The sequence below is a fragment of the Macaca mulatta genome, chromosome 14 (genome assembly GCF_049350105.2).
Source record: "Macaca mulatta isolate MMU2019108-1 chromosome 14, T2T-MMU8v2.0, whole genome shotgun sequence".
Taxonomy (NCBI): Eukaryota; Metazoa; Chordata; class Mammalia; order Primates; family Cercopithecidae; genus Macaca; species Macaca mulatta.
This window is the reverse complement of record NC_133419.1, coordinates 51,713,496-51,730,905: the sequence shown is the minus strand read 5'-3', so window position 1 is coordinate 51,730,905 and position 17,410 is coordinate 51,713,496. Positions and strand designations below refer to the sequence as shown.

Genomic DNA, 17,410 nt, shown 5'->3' with positions numbered 1-17,410 from the left:
TAAGATGGCACGTTGTTGTTGAACCCTCCAGGGGGAAGGAACGTTGTGTCCTCACCTGGCAGAAGGCAAAAGAAAAGCAAGAGAGCAAACTAGCCCAATGTTGAGTGAAGCCACTTTTATGAGGCCCTTAATCCCATTGATGAGGAAGGAGCCCTCCTGCCCTTATCACCTCTTAACCCTCCTCTTAATAGTATCACATTGGCAAAAACTGATTTTTGGAGGGGACACATTCAAATCATAGCACCATTAAAGTGAGCAATTCTGTCGCATTTAGTACATTCAGTGTTGTGCAACTGCCACCTCTATCTAATTCCAAAATGTTTCATCATTTGAAAGTAAAACTCCTTTAGCAGTTTCTCTATACTCTCTATTCCCATATGCCACAGGCACAGGCAACTACCAATTTGCATTCTGTCTCTGTAGATTTATCTGTTTGGGATATTTCATATGAAAGGAATCATACAATATGTGACCTTTGGTGTCCTCCGACTTCTTTCACTTGATATGTTTTTGAGGTTCATCCATACTGTAGTAAGTATCAGAACTTTGTTCTTTTTTAGGGCTCAGTAATATTCTGTTGTATGTGTATACCACAACTTGTTTATTCATTTGCTGATTGACATGTGAGTTATTTGTGCCATTTGGCTATTGTGAGCAGTGCTGCTATAGATTGAGTGTCCCTAATCAAAAAATATGAAATTCAGAATGCTCCAAAATTCAAAACTTTTGGCTGGGTGCAGTGGCTCATGCCAGTAATCCTAGCACTTTGGGAGGCCAAAGTGGGTGGATCACTTGAGGTCAGGAGTTCAAGATCAGCCTGGCCAACATGGAGAAACCCCATCTCTACTAAAAATACAAAAATTATCTTGGCATGGTGGCGGGCACCTGTAGTCAGAGCTACTCAGAGGCTGAGGCGGGAGAGTGGAGGTTGCAGTGAGCCGAGATCGCGTCACTATACTCTAGCCTGGGTGACAAAGTGAGACTCTTTATCCAAAAAGAAAAACTTTTAAGCACCAACGTGATGCTCAAAGGAAATGCTTCCAGATTTCAGATGTTCAGATGTTCAGATACTGGGGATGTTCAACCAGTAAGCATAATGCAAATATTCCAAATTTGAAAAAAATCTGAACTATGAAATACTTCTGGTCCAAAGCATTTCGGATAGGGGATAATTAACCTTACAAACCTGTGTCAACTTGTTTGAGTACTGTTTTCAATTTTTTGGTGTGTTTACCTAGGAGTGGAATTGCTGGATCATACTATAATTCCGTTTAACTTTTTAAGGAACTGCCAAACGTTTTTCCACAGGAGCTGAGCCATTTTACAGGCCCACCAACAGTGTATGATTGTTCTAATCTTTGTACGTCTTCACCAACACTTACTTTTTTCTGTAATTTTGGTGTTTTGTGGTGTTTTAAGTGGTGTAATTTTGAGTTTAAAATTTTTCACTATTTGTTGTTGGTATATAGAAATACATTTTTTCTCCTTATAAACCTTGTAATCTGGTGACCTTCTTAAATTCACTTGGGGGCTATTAATTTTAATAGTCTATTTATTTATTGGATTTTGTACTTACACCTGAATTTCCAATTTCTAAGTGCTTTCATATTATTTGTTTCCTTTTTTAGTAATTATGGATACAGCAGTCTTGTGAACAACTTGGAGAATATAGGAATTTAAGTTTTCTTAACATTTTTCCTTACCTTAGTTTCCTTTGTAGTTCTATTGCTTTTCATTTTGGTCTTTCTTTATTTTGTAGGTATTTTTCTTTAAAATATCTGGTGATCTGTGGTTATCTATTCGTATTTATAATGGAATAGGGTGGTTGGTTTTGGTAGCTGATACTGGCTTCCTTTAGTTTTTTGAGGTCTATTTCCTCAAAAGAGCTTTTTCACAGATGGTATGGTTGAGAGCTCTGCATGAGTTTCCTTTTAGGTGGGGGTATCCAAGCTTTTGGCTTCCCTGGGCCGCATTGGAAGAAGAAGAATTGTCTTGGGCCACACATAAACTACACTGACACTCATGACAGCTGATGAGCTAAAACAAACAAACGGAAAATCACAAAAAAAACTAATGATGTTTTAAGAAAGTTTATGAATTTATGTTGGGCTGCATTCAAAGCCATCCTGGGCCACGGGTTGGACAAGCTTGCATTAAGGCCAGAAGCAGAGGCTGAGGACCTAAAATGTATTCTGAGTGCTGTAAATGCTTTTTTCTTTTGGTAGTTTTTGTTAGCTCTCTCCTGATCCACTGCCTTCCCCACCTTCAATTGTGGAGGTTTGAAGCAACCATCAGGATCAGTTCCACTTCTGTTTTGTCCCTGGTACCCATGCTGGATGCTCTTCTCAATCAGATCTAGATACTAAGCCTGGGAGCCAAAGTTTATGCAGAAAGTAAGACTGTCATGAGTAGCTCTGCTGTTCTATGAACAGTCTTTTAATTACCTTGATTTCCTTATGCTTTAGTCCAGCTTCTGGATCCTGACCTTGGTGTTTTCTCCCAGGTTCCATTTAGGGGACTGGTAAAAAGAGCTCTTGCCTCGTTATAGTCCTTTCCTGTGCTTGTTTTGCTTGGGTTGCTGTTTCTTTTGGTATGGCTCTTCTACCAATTCAGTCTTATCTATTTCTTCTAGAAATTCTTCTATTTCTTTTCTTTCTTCCTTTTTGTTTGGCTTGGTTTAATGGAGCTATTTTTTCCAGGTTGTTAATGGGAATATATATATTTTTTAATTATGAAAAATTTGGACATAAATCACATGTATCTACTCCCCAGCTTAAATAAAACATAAATACAATTCAAACTCCTTATTCTGTCTCTGGTTGTATTGCACTCCCTCTCATGCATCTATTAATATTTTTCCATCTGTATGCATTTCTAAACAATACAGAGCATTGTTTTGAATGTGTTAGAGCTTTTTGTAGTGATATAATGCATGAATTCTTCACCTTGTTTTTATTTTTCCTTTCATTATGGTTTGTTTTCTTAATATATCTTTTCTGCTGTTTCAGTGGAATTTGGGTAGGGAAGATAAGTCAGCTCATGTATTTCTTACTCTAACTTTTTAAAAAGGGAGATTTAAGCACTTTTTGCATATACTGTCACTAAGAGACACGTAGTAGAAAGGGCTTGGTGTTACCTCTTCTTGTTTCAGTTGGTGTTGATAGGCGAATATGACACCTCCAGTGTTACACAAGCTAGATAATTGAGTCTTGCTGCTGACCTGTATTTGGTGTTATAAATCCCTTTGGAGTCAGAGAAACACCATTCATTTGTGTTTAGGGTGTAACTGAGATTGAATGAAGATTTGGGTTCTTACTGCTGGAAGGAATTTTTACACATCCTTTAGTACAAATTGTACCAAAGAAACTCAGGTCCAGAGAAGGTGAGTGACTTGTCTGAGGTGATACAAGGGTAAAACACAGGGTTAAAATAAGCTATAGTTCTCATTCTTCTTTCCACTTTACTACATTGAACTAGAGGTTAGAGTCCTCTCTTGTTAATGTTCTATTTTGACTTTTGCCTGCTTTTGAAAATACTTATTTGAATACCAAGAGATTTTTAGTATGTAAGAATGATGGTGAATCCTTAAACTAATGCTTATTTGCCATGTTTTTCTTAGGATCAAAATGGTTTCAATCCCAGAATACTATGAAGGCAAGAATGTCCTCCTCACGGGAGCTACCGGTTTTCTAGGGAAGGTGCTTCTGGAAAAGTTGCTGAGGTCTTGTCCTAAGGTGAATTCAGTATATGTTTTGGTGAGGCAGAAAGCTGGACAGACACCACAAGAGCGAGTGGAAGAAGTCCTTAGTGGCAAGGTAAGTATGGAAAATGAGCACTCGGAACGGAGAAAAAAGTGTGTGCTTGTGTGTGTAATTATTGTAACCGTCAGTAGCTTAGTATATTTCTTCCGTATTCTGAAAAAATTGGTAAAAAAAATTTAGTAAGTTCCTACAGGATGGCAAGAAACTGGATATGACTTGTGAATCACAAGGAGAAAAAGTTTTCCTCTGTGACTGGCAAAATTGTACAACAAGCTCTAAATTACCTTTATGGTAGGTATTTAAAGTATGTTTTTTTTTTTTTGAGACGGAGTCTTGCTCTGTAGCCCGGGCTGGAGTGCAGTGGCCGGATCTCAGCTCACTGCAAGCTCCGCCTCCCAGGTTTAGGCCATTCTCCTGCCTCAGCCTCCGGAGTAGCTGGGACTACAGGCGCCCGCCACCTTGCCCGGCTAGTTTTTTGTATTTTTAGTAGAGACGGGGTTTCACGGTGTTAGCCAGGATGGTCTCGATCTCCTGACCTCGTGATCCGCCCGTCTCGGCCTCCCAAAGTGCTGGGATTACAGGCTTGAGCCACCGCGCCCGGCCTAAAGTATGTTTTTAGAACATTTGAGGGAGGTTGTTTGTAACTACTAAATAATTTAAATAGTCTTTTGATAATAATTAGGTGGTGAGACTACCTACTATTCTGTGAGACACTGTGCTTAGATAAAATTTATAAACACCACTTACTCCCCCACAACAGTATTAGGAGGTAGAGAAGTCACATATTCCCATTTGATAGATGACAGAGGGGCCATATAGAATATAAGACTATGTCAAACATTTTGAGCCTTGGGAAAAATATTGTAAGAAAAAATGGAAGTGAGCTGGAGTAAAATTATTTCACTATCATAAGTTTGTGAATTCTCTCAAAGTGAATGAATTTATCTGGCATTTACTAATAAATAATAAGTTGAATCGGAAAGCTATAAGCTCAATTTTGGTACACATAAGGAATCTGACTGCAGGCATATCTCAAAAAGGAATTTCAAGTAGAACATTTCTTTTATAATTAGAATAACACTCATTTGAATATCTACATTCTTATAGGCCTCTTAAAAAATCCTGAAACTGTAGCAACCCTCTTCATAGCAACCAACTAGAGTTTGACTTTGAATGAACTTCATATACCTTTATGATAGTTCTTTGGAATTAATTGTCATATCCCATTAGCATTTGTTTGACACCATGCAACAGATATTCCTCATTATGTTGGTTTTATTTTTTAATGATGGGATGTAAGATTCTTTCTTAGAAGTTTAAAATTTATTATTATACTTTGAAATTATTCAAATTAGTCGACATTAGTCTCCCTTAATCATTTTTTCTCTCTGATTCTTTGCTGAACCCTTCTGGAATCCTTTGCTTCCCTTAAAACCTATAAGGAAGGAGTCATCAATGGGGCTATAAAACCACAAGACTTGTTCTAAGTAAAATGTCTACATGTGTGTTTTGTTGCTGTCTCTGCCCTTTGCCCTTTGTTTACTCATCTTGGCATTTTTATTATGAACCTCTTGTAATTGGTATGTTTTAATTTTTCTCCTAATATTCCTCTCCCCGCTGTGAGGGGTTATTTGTTCTGACTCACTTTTTATTTTTTAGATGATATTTATTGTGCCTGTTTAGTCCTGGGGGTTTGACTTGTTGCAGGGGGTTGAATTCAGGGATAAGTAAGATACATTCCTGGCCTTTTAGACAGTTTTTAAGAGGGAAGAGGGAAGGAAGAGGAAGTGATAGTCTTGTCAGGAGGAGATAGGAACAGATATTTAAGTTGATGTGCTGGCCAGAATTGAGGGTCTGAGTAAAACATGAAGAAGACTTGGGCATCTTCTTCAGGGTCTTTAGAGCAGTGCTTCTAAAATTTCTTCCACACCAAGCCTAAGAAAATGAGTATTTTCTACTTAGAGCCTGAGGTTTCATTGAACTTCAGTGGTTTAGCCTGAACATACAGCTGTTATTTTCAATATAAAAAAAGTTTTTTCCCCAAATATTTGACTAAACCTGATACTTTATGAAATTATGTAATTTTATCTTATGCCTTCAGTTACCTCCTGGCATATCCTACCACTTAATCCTAAAGCCATGTATTCTCCATTATGTATAGCATTGCTGGTGAGTCCATAAAAATGAGCCCTTTTTATGTCAGATAGCAGTGCGTGTGCACTTAAAGTTAGTAGGAAATTTTAGGTATGGTCTACCTGATTTGAAATAGGAATAAAGAACATAATTCCAAGAGCACGTACCACCATATGGGACATTGACTTATAGTAGGGTTTCTCAGCTTCAGTACCATTGACATTTTGGGCTGGCTAGTTCTTTGTTCTGGAGGCCTATTCTATGCATTACAGGGTTATCAGCAGCATTCCTGGCCTCACTCCCTCTTGTGACAACCAAAATGTTTTTAGACATCTCCAAATGTCTGTTGGGGACCAAAATCACCCCTGGTTGAGAACAACTGACTTATGGGAATGTCTCAGGTAACAGAAACTCCATTGGGTGATGAAGATTGAATTAAAATAATTGATCATGGCTGGTCACAGTGGCTCATGCCTATAATCCCAGCACTTCGAGAGGCCAAGGCTGGTGGATCACTTGAGGCCAGGAGTTCGAGACCAGCCTGGCCAATATGGAGAAACCCTATCTCTACTGAAAAATGCAAAAATTAGCTGGGCAAGGTGGTACATGCCTGTGGTCCCAGCTACTCGGGAGGCTAAGGTGGGAGGATCGCTGGAACCTGGGAGGCGGAGGTTGCAGTGATCTGAGATTGTGCCACTGCACTCCAGCATGGGTGATGAGTGAGACCCTGTCTCAAAAAAATAAAAACTAAAATGAAGTACTTGATCATGAAGTAAATTCAGGAAAGAGAATCAAGGATATTAAAAAGGCATTCGTAAACTTAGTAAAGTAGGAACTAATTGGGTACTAGTGGGTTGAAAGCACCAGAAAAGATGGTATTGAGTAAAGAGATGTTGGCTAAAGAAGGGAAGAATATCACATTTAAGATCTAGCAAATTTAAGAGCAGCATGATCATGTCCTCGTGGTAGTGGTATAGGTAGCTGATATTAAAGGGAATTAAAGGTCATGAGCAATCAGGAGAATGAAGAAATATGACTTTAGGGTGTTAAAAAGTACTTTTTTAGTCATTCCTTAGGTTACTTTTCCTCTGCTTGCCCTATAAGGATTGATATTCTTCAAGTTTCAGGCTTAGGCCTTGATATCTTACTAGGTCCAGTGAGATGGTTACTCAGCCTCCCTCTGTTTTATGTGAGATGAATGGATGTCCTTTAAATTAGATTTGGATTTAGTTTCATATAGTTAGGATCTTGGGTAGTTATTATTGCTGCTACCTGGATAAACTCTTTCCTATTCTCCGGGCTTCAGTTACGACCTATATGTGGTTAATAAAATCTATATTGATAGTCTAGCTCTCTCCCTGAACTTAGACCCACAAAGCCAGTCACCTCTACTAGACCTGTCTTCTGGGGTGTCATGTAGGCACTTTACACTCGACAGTTACAAGACTGAATTTGTATCTCCAAAACAGTACTTCTTTCTCTCCCTGTGTTCCTCAGTCTACTGAATTTATTCACTTAACAAATGTTTAAAGTATTTATCTTGCCAGGCAAGATCTGCTCTCTTGGACTTGTATGCTGAGCAAAATAGATATGGACCCTACCCTAATGAAGTTTGCATTCCTTATCTCTCAAATCCAGTCATTGGCCAAAATCCTGAATGTTCCATCCTGAATCTTTCATTGCCATTATTTTGATTCAGACCAGTAAATATCTTGATATGAGTTAACCACAAGAGTGTCCTAAAACTCATTACTGCCAAAGGATTTTTTAAAAATTATGAACATGCTTGTATCACCTCTCTGCTTAAAATCTATCAATAGCGGCCAGACGTGGTGGCTCACGCCTGTAATCCCAGCACTTTGGGAGGCCGAGGTTGGGGGCATCACGAGGTCAGGAGATCGATACCATCCTGGCTAACATGGTGAAACCCAGTCTCTACTAAAAATAAAGAAAAATTAGCTGGGTGTGGTGACAAGTGCCTGTAGTCCCAGCTCCTCAGGAGGCTGAGGCAGGAGAATGGTGTGAACCTGGAAGGTGGAGCTTGCAGTGAGCCAAGATCGCACCACTGCACTCCAGCCTGGGCAACAGAGCGAGACTCCCATCTCAAAAAAAAAAAAAAAAATCTATCAGTAGCTCACCATTACTCCCAAATAAAATTCATCTTTTTAACGTGGCTTAAAAGACACAGTTATCTGGCCTTTCTTATCTCCATACAACTCTGGCCGCTTTTTCCTGCATACTCTATGTTCTAGGCTGACTGAATTATTTTTAATTTCCCAAGCATGTTAATGCCTTCTGATTTCTAAGGGTTATACATACTACTTCCTCTGCCTAGAAACACTATTATTCTACTTTGCAATTTCAGGGCCTTCCTCCCTCACTTTTGTCCCTAACTCACACACATACCACACACAAACACACACATTCTGTTAAGTGTCATTTTCTCTGAGAAGCCAGCTTGTGTGTTTTCCTTCAAAGCTGGGTTAGTTGTTTCTCCTATGCAGACCCATAACACTTATCTGTTATTACTTAGAACACTATATTTTAATTGTACATTTACTTGGACCAACGGCCATTTCGTTGTGTCTTTAGAATCTAGAAGGTTCCTGCCTGGCTCATATGAAATAGTAAGTTTTTATTAATATAAGAATACATTAATATTCAAGTCATGTGCTAGCAGTGGAAGTAGCAGTAGAAGCTATCAGTAGGAGCGAGAAGACTGTTATATACTAAAGTCATCCAGGAAGGTAAAAGTGAGCACTGATATGTTATTTGTCTTTCTCCTTAAGTTAAGACTCCCATTAAACCTCAAGTATGAACTTCAAATGTGTTAGTGCAGTGACCTGGAGGTAGCATCAGTGTTCCTCTGTCAAATCTGGGATAAAAAGTTTAACTTGACTCACAATTGAATATGCCTTTAAACTGTAATCATTTTGTGATCTGATTGTCTAGCAAAATTTATTCCTTTGGGTACACTTAAAGAATGTTGAATTTGCAGCTTAAATCCTGTATATGTAATACTTCCAAAGTTTGTTCAGTTTCTAGTTTGCATTTGCTTACCAACTTTTTCCTTTAACATGTTGACTTTGTTTTCCTTTTTAAAAATTTGTTCTAAAATTTTAGGTAGAATGTAAATCATGTTTTTCTCTAATCTACCAAAAGGGAATAAAATAAAAATGAAGTGAAGTGAAAAATTAAGATCTAGATTTTAGAAATCTGAATGATCATTTTAAACATTGTCCTGATGTCTATTGCTGAAGTCTATTCTGAGGGGTGATACAATCTAATCAGCCAAGGCATGGACAGTTCAAATTCAACTCTGAACTACCAGCTTTATGTACTTAGCAAACTCCTTAACCTCTCTGAGTCTCAGATTCCTTATCTGCAAAATGGGGATGATAGTGTAGGACTCATAGGGTGTTTTCTATATAGAATAATAGCAATTAAGAATAGCAACTTTAGGAATTGCATAGTTTAAGTTTCTAAAAAAATAGTCATCCTTGGTGGGAAAAAATGGTGATAATGAGTGTTAGAAAGTGGAAAAATACTGCCCTAAAATATTTTTCCCCTTTGATAGCTCTTTGACAGATTGAGAGATGAAAATCCAGATTTTAGAGAGAAAATTATAGCAATCAACAGCGAACTCACCCAACCTAAACTGGCTCTTAGTGAAGAAGATAAAGAGGTGATCATAGATTCTACAAATATTATATTCCACTGTGCAGCTACAGTAAGGTTTAATGAAAATTTAAGGTAAGTACAGGTAATTATATAATATTTGGACTTCAGTATAGTTATTTAAAAATCTCATTTTAATTCTACTTTTTAGTCAAGTTGTTTTGACTGTGATTTGAAACTATTTGCCATATGTTAACTGTGGCTTTCAGTGTCCTACCAAGTGTTAAAAGAATTTTCTTCTTCTTCTTCTCAGTTTAAAAACCTTGGATAACTAATACATGTTTATTGGAAGAAGTTGCCATGAATTTAAACATGCAACAGGGAAGAGGCAAAAAATGGAGTAGAAGAAAACTTAGTCTTAACAACTAATAGTGTTTATCTTCTCTTTCTTCAGAAGCCTAAACCCCAGCAGCTTTATTCTTCTAATTCACATCCTATCCTTATGAAAATAAACAAAATTAGGCTCAGGTTTTACAGGATAAGGTAAAATTGCTTATAAATTTAAATCACACACTTATAAATTAAAATAATAAAGTTTTTTTATTTTCAAACTTTTGTGGTAGTGCTAGGGGCAAGGTATGTTGGACATTAATTTAAAAAATAATTTAGACATCTTTCACGATGCCTGTTGCAAGAAAAAGACTCTAAATGTCCACTATTCCTAAAAAATGTAATGAGTATGCATTTCAAATAATGGTTCTGAATTCAGAGCATTCTTTTTGACAGTGTGGCTAAAAACACAGTTTTTATAATGTCAATCTAATTGTATAGTCTCATGCCAATTAAAATGGTATGGACTTGGTATAGGTTTCAAAGCTATTTGAAATGTAAAACGTTCTCTTTAAAATGTTTTAAAGATAAATAACTAAAAGGAGGATATTGAATGCTCTAACAAAGAAATGGTAAGTGTTTGAGATGATAGATGTGCCAGTCACCCTGATCTAATTACTATACATTGTATGCATCAAAACACCGCTATGTATCTTATAAATATGTACAGTTATGCCAATTTTAAAAATAAAATACATTTTTAGAAGTTTAAAAATTGAGTTCTGAGGCTGAGGTGGGAGGATCGCTTGAAGCCAGCCTTGGCAACATAATGAGACCCTGTCTCTACAAACAAAATAATTAGGAATAAAAAAAATTAAAAATTAAGTTCTAATTACAAAAGGTTTGATATTATTCCCCATATTGTCTTTATCTAATACGGAAGTATAAACATCAGTCAACATTATATAAGGTGACAGTTCAGTGCCAAAGCATTACAGTATGTTTTGCCTGTATTCCAGGTGAGGGCACTGTAATAGTCCCTTAGATCTAGTCCTTTGTGGGTTTTCAAGGTATTTTCTCATTAATTATTTTATTCCATGGTCTCCTTACCTACTATAATATTATAGGCAAATTCATTGTACGCTTGAGGAAGCTGAGGCAGCATTGTAATGGAAGGGCCATGAGCTTTGGAATTACATACACTAGTTCTAATCTTGACCATATCATTTATTTACTGGTGAGTTTGTGTAAGTTATTAACCTCCTTAAGCCTCAGCTTCCTGATTTATAAAATTGAAGTAACATTTCTCAAAAGATTATTTTTTTTTTCCTTCAGGAAGTTTAAGTGATGTCTGTTTGCCTGTCCATGACAGGAAATCTGCATGTGTAGCAGTTACTTTATTTATTTTTTAGCTCTTTCTGTGCAGCCGACAGGTAAAATATTGTGCAGCCATTATGTGTTAATGATTCAAAGGTGACAAAAGAATGTTATTAGGACTATAATATCTTATTTTCATAAAATATATGTGTAGATGTATTTATGTACATGTCTTTCTATATTTGCTGATAATACATTTATCTTTGAATGTTGCAGTTACAGGTACATTTTTAGTCTTACCTGCATATTATTTTTTCTACTATGAACATGTATTAATCTTCAAATAAAGCTGTATACAAATGACTTTTAAAAATTATTTTTAAAAGTAACACCTATAAGAAATCTTAAAGGGACTGATACCCTCATAAACTAACAAAACTCCTTATTTTTTACATTTAAAATTTTCGTTGTGTGTATATATTTTTGTATATAGGTCTGTTTGTTTTTAACTAGCATTTCCAAGATTGAGAATGTGATCTCTAATTTTTGGTGCTTTATCTTTTCCTAAAATTCATTAGTGTGAAGTGGTCAGTATAATAGATTTTTTGCCCCCATAGTTCTGGCTTTTATTATTTCCTTCATAGACAAAAGAAAGAGTTCACACAGCTTTATGAAGCTTAGCATGTTTTCATGAAAAGCATATGTAGATATTGGCTAATGGTGGTATAGTCCTCATTGACTTAACGGGGGAAGTTATATGCTTTGAAAGGTGAACAGGAAACATTGATTAGGGTAAAACTCATAAAGGGAAGCTTTACAAGCAGGATCAAAGTACAGCACTTTCAGGGAACTTACTTTCTGTCCCCCTAGGGTAAGCAAGGCTACCATTAATGAAAAGGACACCTTCTCATTATTATTTCCTTATTTTACTAGAGATGCCATAGCAGAAGGCATCTTACATATTACATTGTTCTTCTCTTCCTTTTTCAAGGCATGTATGTTCATTGATCTAGCCCTTGTCATTACATTGAAATTATTTCTGGGAAGCAATTTTAATGTATGTTGACATCCAAGTGGTGATAGGATGTTAGGTTTGGGTCAGACACTCTTTAATACTCCTGGTAGGCATATAACAACTTCGTATGAAAGAATTACTGTTTGTTTTTGTTTTTGTTTGAGATAGGGTCTCACCTTTATTGCCCAGGCTGAGAGTGCAATAACAAGATCACGGCTCACTGCAGCCTCGACCTCCTGGGCTCAAGTGATCCTCCCACCTCAGCCTCCCTAGTAACTGGTACTACAGGAATATGCCAACATGCCTGGCTAATTTTTGTATTTTTTGTAGAGACAGGGTTTCACTAACAGTTACTCTTCATAACTACTTGTTAAGTTAACCCACAAATAAAAAATGGCATGAAGCTTTTACTGTTGGGAGGAAGTTTTCAGATGTTACTACAACGTTAAGCCCAATACCTTGGGAGAGAAACCAACATAAATTGCACACAGATCTTATTTGCAAAGTGCATGTGATCTAGAGGAGATAGGATATGCAAAACAACCATAATATAGGATAGAAAATAAGGATTTATTAAGGAACATATGTGAAATGCTATTAGAGTTGAGAGAAGGTAGATAGAGCTCACTTATTTTCAGATGTGGTGGTTCCTAAATCTTGAGACAGGTGAAAAATAGATATCAGGCTTAGGATTCATAAGGAAATACTGACAAAAAGTGTGGGGAGGGTCAGGCCTGGTGGCTCACGCCTGTAATCCTAGCACTTTGGGAGGCTGATGCAGGTGGATCACCTGAAGTCAGGAGTTCAAGACCGGCCTGGCCAACATGGTGAAACCTCGTCTCTACTAATAATACAAAAATGAGCCGGGCATGGTGGTGCACACCTGTAATCTCAGCTACTTGGGAGGCTGAGGCAGAACAATCACTTGAACCTGGGATGTGGAGGTTGCAGTGAGCCGAGATGACACCATTGCCAGCCTGGGCCACAAGAGCGAAACTCCATCTCAAAAAAAAAAAAAAAAAAAAGCGAGGGGAGAAGTGAAGGTAATAAAAGGAGTGACTTAAGTAGTTCATCATGGGATCTGGTATAAGGGAAGGTACTAGTAAAGGAAGTGCAAGTAAGACAGGGTCAATAGAGTTGACAGTAATGGAGAGGCAAGAAACTGGAGAATGTGAGGACAAAAACCAGGCTGAAGGGAGAGATAGATGGACAGATGGTGTGGTTTGGGGAAAATTCATAGTACAAAATTTTAGAAATAGAAGAATTCTGGGTGATAAGACCCAAGGTATGAATATGGAAGATTTTCAGAAAGGAATGGAAGTTAAGATTGATGCTTAGAAAAGATCAAGAAACTATTGAGTTTGTTGGTCATTGATTATCAAACTTTAGAAAGTATTAAGAATCTTAAGAATTACTGGAAAGTGTGTTAAAAATGCATATTCCTAGACTTGCCAAAGTTTGACTTTTTAATTTTGGAATCATACTCCAGAGTTCTTGTTTTTAGCAAGAGTCTTAGGTGTGATTTAGTCACTGTTGGACCTTGTTTTGTCCCTTTAGGACCATTGCTGTCAGAATCAGCTTTGGAGACATGTTTTAAATTACAGATGACTGAGCCCCTTACTCTAAGATTGACTCATTGTTCCCTAAATGTCTGTGTCTGTATTTTCATTAAGATTTTTAAAAAATGGTGGCAGTAGTGATGAGATCTCATCTAGACAATATTTTCTCAGAGGCAGGAGGGTGGAAAAGAGATTTGTGTCAAAATGGCCTGGAGAACTTATTTAAAATAGTTTTCCAGACCTCATTTCATGTGTTAAAAGTATCTGATGATGAGGTCCAAGAGTCTGCATTTTTAATACACTGCCAGGTATATGTTATGCCAAGTATGAGAACCCTGATTTAAGGTCGTTAGAAATATTATCAACATAGATTTCTTTGAAGAACCTAAGATGCCTGTAGAAGAAAGACGAACAAGAAAATGTATTGGCATTTCAGGTCATTGAGCTTTTTTTCTTCTTAAATTTTTCTTTGAAGTGATTTCCATGTCTTCATTTAGTGAAGGATTCTAATTACAAAGAGTTTCTCATTTTGTACCCCTCTCCCAAAAGCCTGTCTTATTGAAGATACATTTATGACTCCGTATGACCAAAACACCGAAAATATTATTTTTGTTTAGTACTAAATGACTTCTGATATCACATGTCAGAGTCTCATTCTGAAGGTCAATGGAGTAGAAATTGGATTGAGGTAAAACAGAGTTAGGTTGACTAGCCTGGCAGAGAGATACTAGACATTACTCATGTGGGCGCAGAATGGCTTCAAGTTTGGGCTCTCAGGTACAGATGCAAAGGGAAAAAGGCAAGGCACAGAAGTGTTCCTCTCAAGTTATCCCTTATTTTCGGTGACCTAGAAACTCTGTCACCATCCTCAGGGACATGTAACAGAATATCCTTTGTGTACTTTTCCCAAAACATTGCTCTTCCTGCCCCTATTGTTTTGCAAATGCAAAAGAAAATAGTGCATTCCCTTATAGTCTAGTGGACAGTATCTTCTGTGTGAAATGTCTTTCTTGTTGGATTTTCACTTAAACAGATTTTCTCCCTCAGTTGAGACAAGGAAGAAAAATAAAAAGATGCATCCATGATTTTAAGAGCTCAACCCAATTATTTCATTAAAAAAAATTATTTCTAGTATGTTTTCATAGGGTCTCGGATACTATTAAATTAAAAGAAAAAATATGGCACAGGACTTTTTTTCTCTCCTGGAGTTATTCCTTGTTCCTGGTGACCCAGAACTTGTTGTCCTGTCCTCAGGAACCTGTAACAGAATATTCTCTGTATTCCTCTCCCAAACAGTACCCTCCCTATCCCCATTGTTTTGCAAATGTGATAGACATCAAAGCACTGCTTTACAGTGAAGTGGACTGGATTCTATCTATGAAATATCCTGGCCTTTTAAAACAATAGTTGGATTTTTTTCTTAAATACTGAAAATAAAAGAATTTTAGAAAGTACTGAAAACTATTTTTGTTTTTTAAAAAAATTTCCTTTGTGTTTGAACAGTATTTTTCTTTGTTATAAATATAGACTTTCTAATTTTACTTTTAAAACTTAATATAGAAACAATTTCTGTATTTCTAAGTTTTTCTGTAGTTATAATTTTAGTGATTTGATGATATTCCATCATGTTGACATACCACAGTTTATGTATTATTCACTTAGAATAAACTTTAAGGAATTTTAGTTCCTTTTTATTTGAAAAATGAAGATTAGAACAAGTTTTTCCTCTGAGTTAATTTCAACAAGTTAACTAGATTAATAAATATACCTTTTCTGTAATTCCTGGTACTTGAACATGTCCTAGGTTCCTTCAAATCATTTGTGTCAGTTTGTAGTATCAACAACAGTGTATTACTTTGCCATTTTTCTCACTGGTATTGAGTATTTAAGTCTTTTGTTTGTTTTTATTTTTTTAGTTAACCAAAGGTTTTGTGTACGACATGTTTTGAAATATGTATACATTGTAATGGTCAAATGAGCTAATTAGCATATTCATTATCTCATACTTTGTGTGGTGAGAATGCCTAAAATCCACTCTCTTCATAATTTTTAAAAATAACAATACGTTGATATTAACTATAGTCTTTATGTTGTACAATAGATCTCTTGGTCAGTTTTTAAAAAGCTGTAAACAGAAGATTAATACAAAGCAAATCTATCCACCATCTCATTACCTTAAGAAATATTTGTTGACTGCCTGTTTGGTGACTATGTTAGAAATACTGCTAAATGCTTGCAAGCTATTTGTTTAATTTTATACCAGTCTTAGTAGGTAGGTTTCATTACTGTTCCCATTTCCAGGTAAGAAAACTGAGGCCTGAGTGCTTCAGTAACTTTATGTCCTGATAGGTAGGCCAAGTCAGGATTTGAACACAGTCCTGATTCCAGAGCCTTGTTTTTAATCCTGCTTCACATCATATTTATGTATTTTTTTGGTATTATTCATACAAATTTTTCATGTTTTTATAGACTTCACATAATTATTTTAGTGACTTATATTCTTTCATTGTGATAAAATACCTACTTTATTGAGTCATTCCATATTCCATAGTGAATATTTGGGCTCTCTAGGTTTTTATTATTACATGATGCTTCATTGATAACTTTTCTGCTTATATGCTTTTGCTTTTGTGGAATTATTTACTTCAAGTAAATTCCAAGAAGGGAATATATAGATTATTTTGGGGTTTTGCATATGCCTTGTAACAAATGTACCAGTTTTATTATAATGTCCCTTTGAATTTTATAAGGTAGCCTTAGAAAAGTGTTTGGATTGATTGCTACAAAGAGGGAAATACACATATTCTTTCTTGATTGTATGTTAATATAATTTACTGTTTCTGAGTTTTCTCTGGCTGTATCACCCTTATTAGTGACTGTACCTTAACATTTTAAAATTACTTAGCCATTGTTTTTTTCTCCCTGTGGCACATCCATATTATGCAAGATTATACTTTTTAAAAATAAGTCCAGCATGACTTCAAAATGTGTGCATAGAAGCTAAAGACTGAAATTATCTGTTTGTTCCTGGACAATTACATAATTTTTAAATTTCTACTTTAATTGTTATTATTATTATTTTTTTTTTTTAATTTTTTTTTTTAAATATGGAACGCTTCACGAATTTGCGTGTCATCCTTGCGCAGGGGCCATGCTAATCTTCTCTGTATTGTTTCAATTTTAGTATATATGCTGCCAAAGCGAGCACTCTACTTTAATTATTAAGTGCTGCAATGCAGTTTATTTTATAATCAAAAATTGTTTTTAACACAGCTGATAGAGTGAACATATTTAATATGGAAATAAAATACACACAATCACAGCTAAAGGCTAAGTTGTAAAGAAACAAAAATTTCTGTCTCTGTTTCTCTACCTTTCTAATGAAAATAAGATTTTTTTAAACAGGTAAAATAAATAACATAGTTTCCTAATTTTCTATTGTTACTTTTTCTTTTTAAACAGAGATGCTGTTCAGTTAAATGTGATTGCAACGCGACAGCTTATTCTCCTTGCACAACAAATGAAGAATCTGGAAGTGTTCATGCATGTATCAACAGCATATGCCTACTGTAATCGAAAGCATATTGATGAAGTCGTCTATCCACCACCTGTGGATCCCAAGAAGCTGATTGATTCTTTAGAGTATGTTTGTTTGAAATTTATATACGTTTACTTTG

At 36.1% G+C, this 17,410-nt stretch overlaps 1 protein-coding gene and 1 non-coding gene across 5 annotated transcripts in view; one reads left to right on the top strand and one right to left on the bottom strand.

The window, feature by feature from the left end:
• Nucleotides 1-17,410, top strand: part of FAR1 (fatty acyl-CoA reductase 1) — a 64,089-nt gene that overhangs the window by 22,515 nt on the left and 24,164 nt on the right. For all 4 annotated transcript variants that reach the window (XM_001093916.5, XM_015114815.3, XM_077963274.1 and 1 more), the window contains exons 2-4: nucleotides 3,620-3,815; nucleotides 9,472-9,647; nucleotides 17,196-17,375. In XM_001093916.5, coding sequence (XP_001093916.2) covers nucleotides 3,627-3,815; nucleotides 9,472-9,647; nucleotides 17,196-17,375 — 545 coding nt within the window. In that variant the 5' untranslated portion in view covers nucleotides 3,620-3,626. The remainder of the gene's footprint in view (nucleotides 1-3,619; nucleotides 3,816-9,471; nucleotides 9,648-17,195; nucleotides 17,376-17,410) is intronic.
• On the bottom strand, nucleotides 16,835-16,941 carry LOC114672461 (U6 spliceosomal RNA). The gene has a single exon (XR_003722877.1). It is a non-coding gene; the product is annotated as a U6 spliceosomal RNA (small nuclear RNA).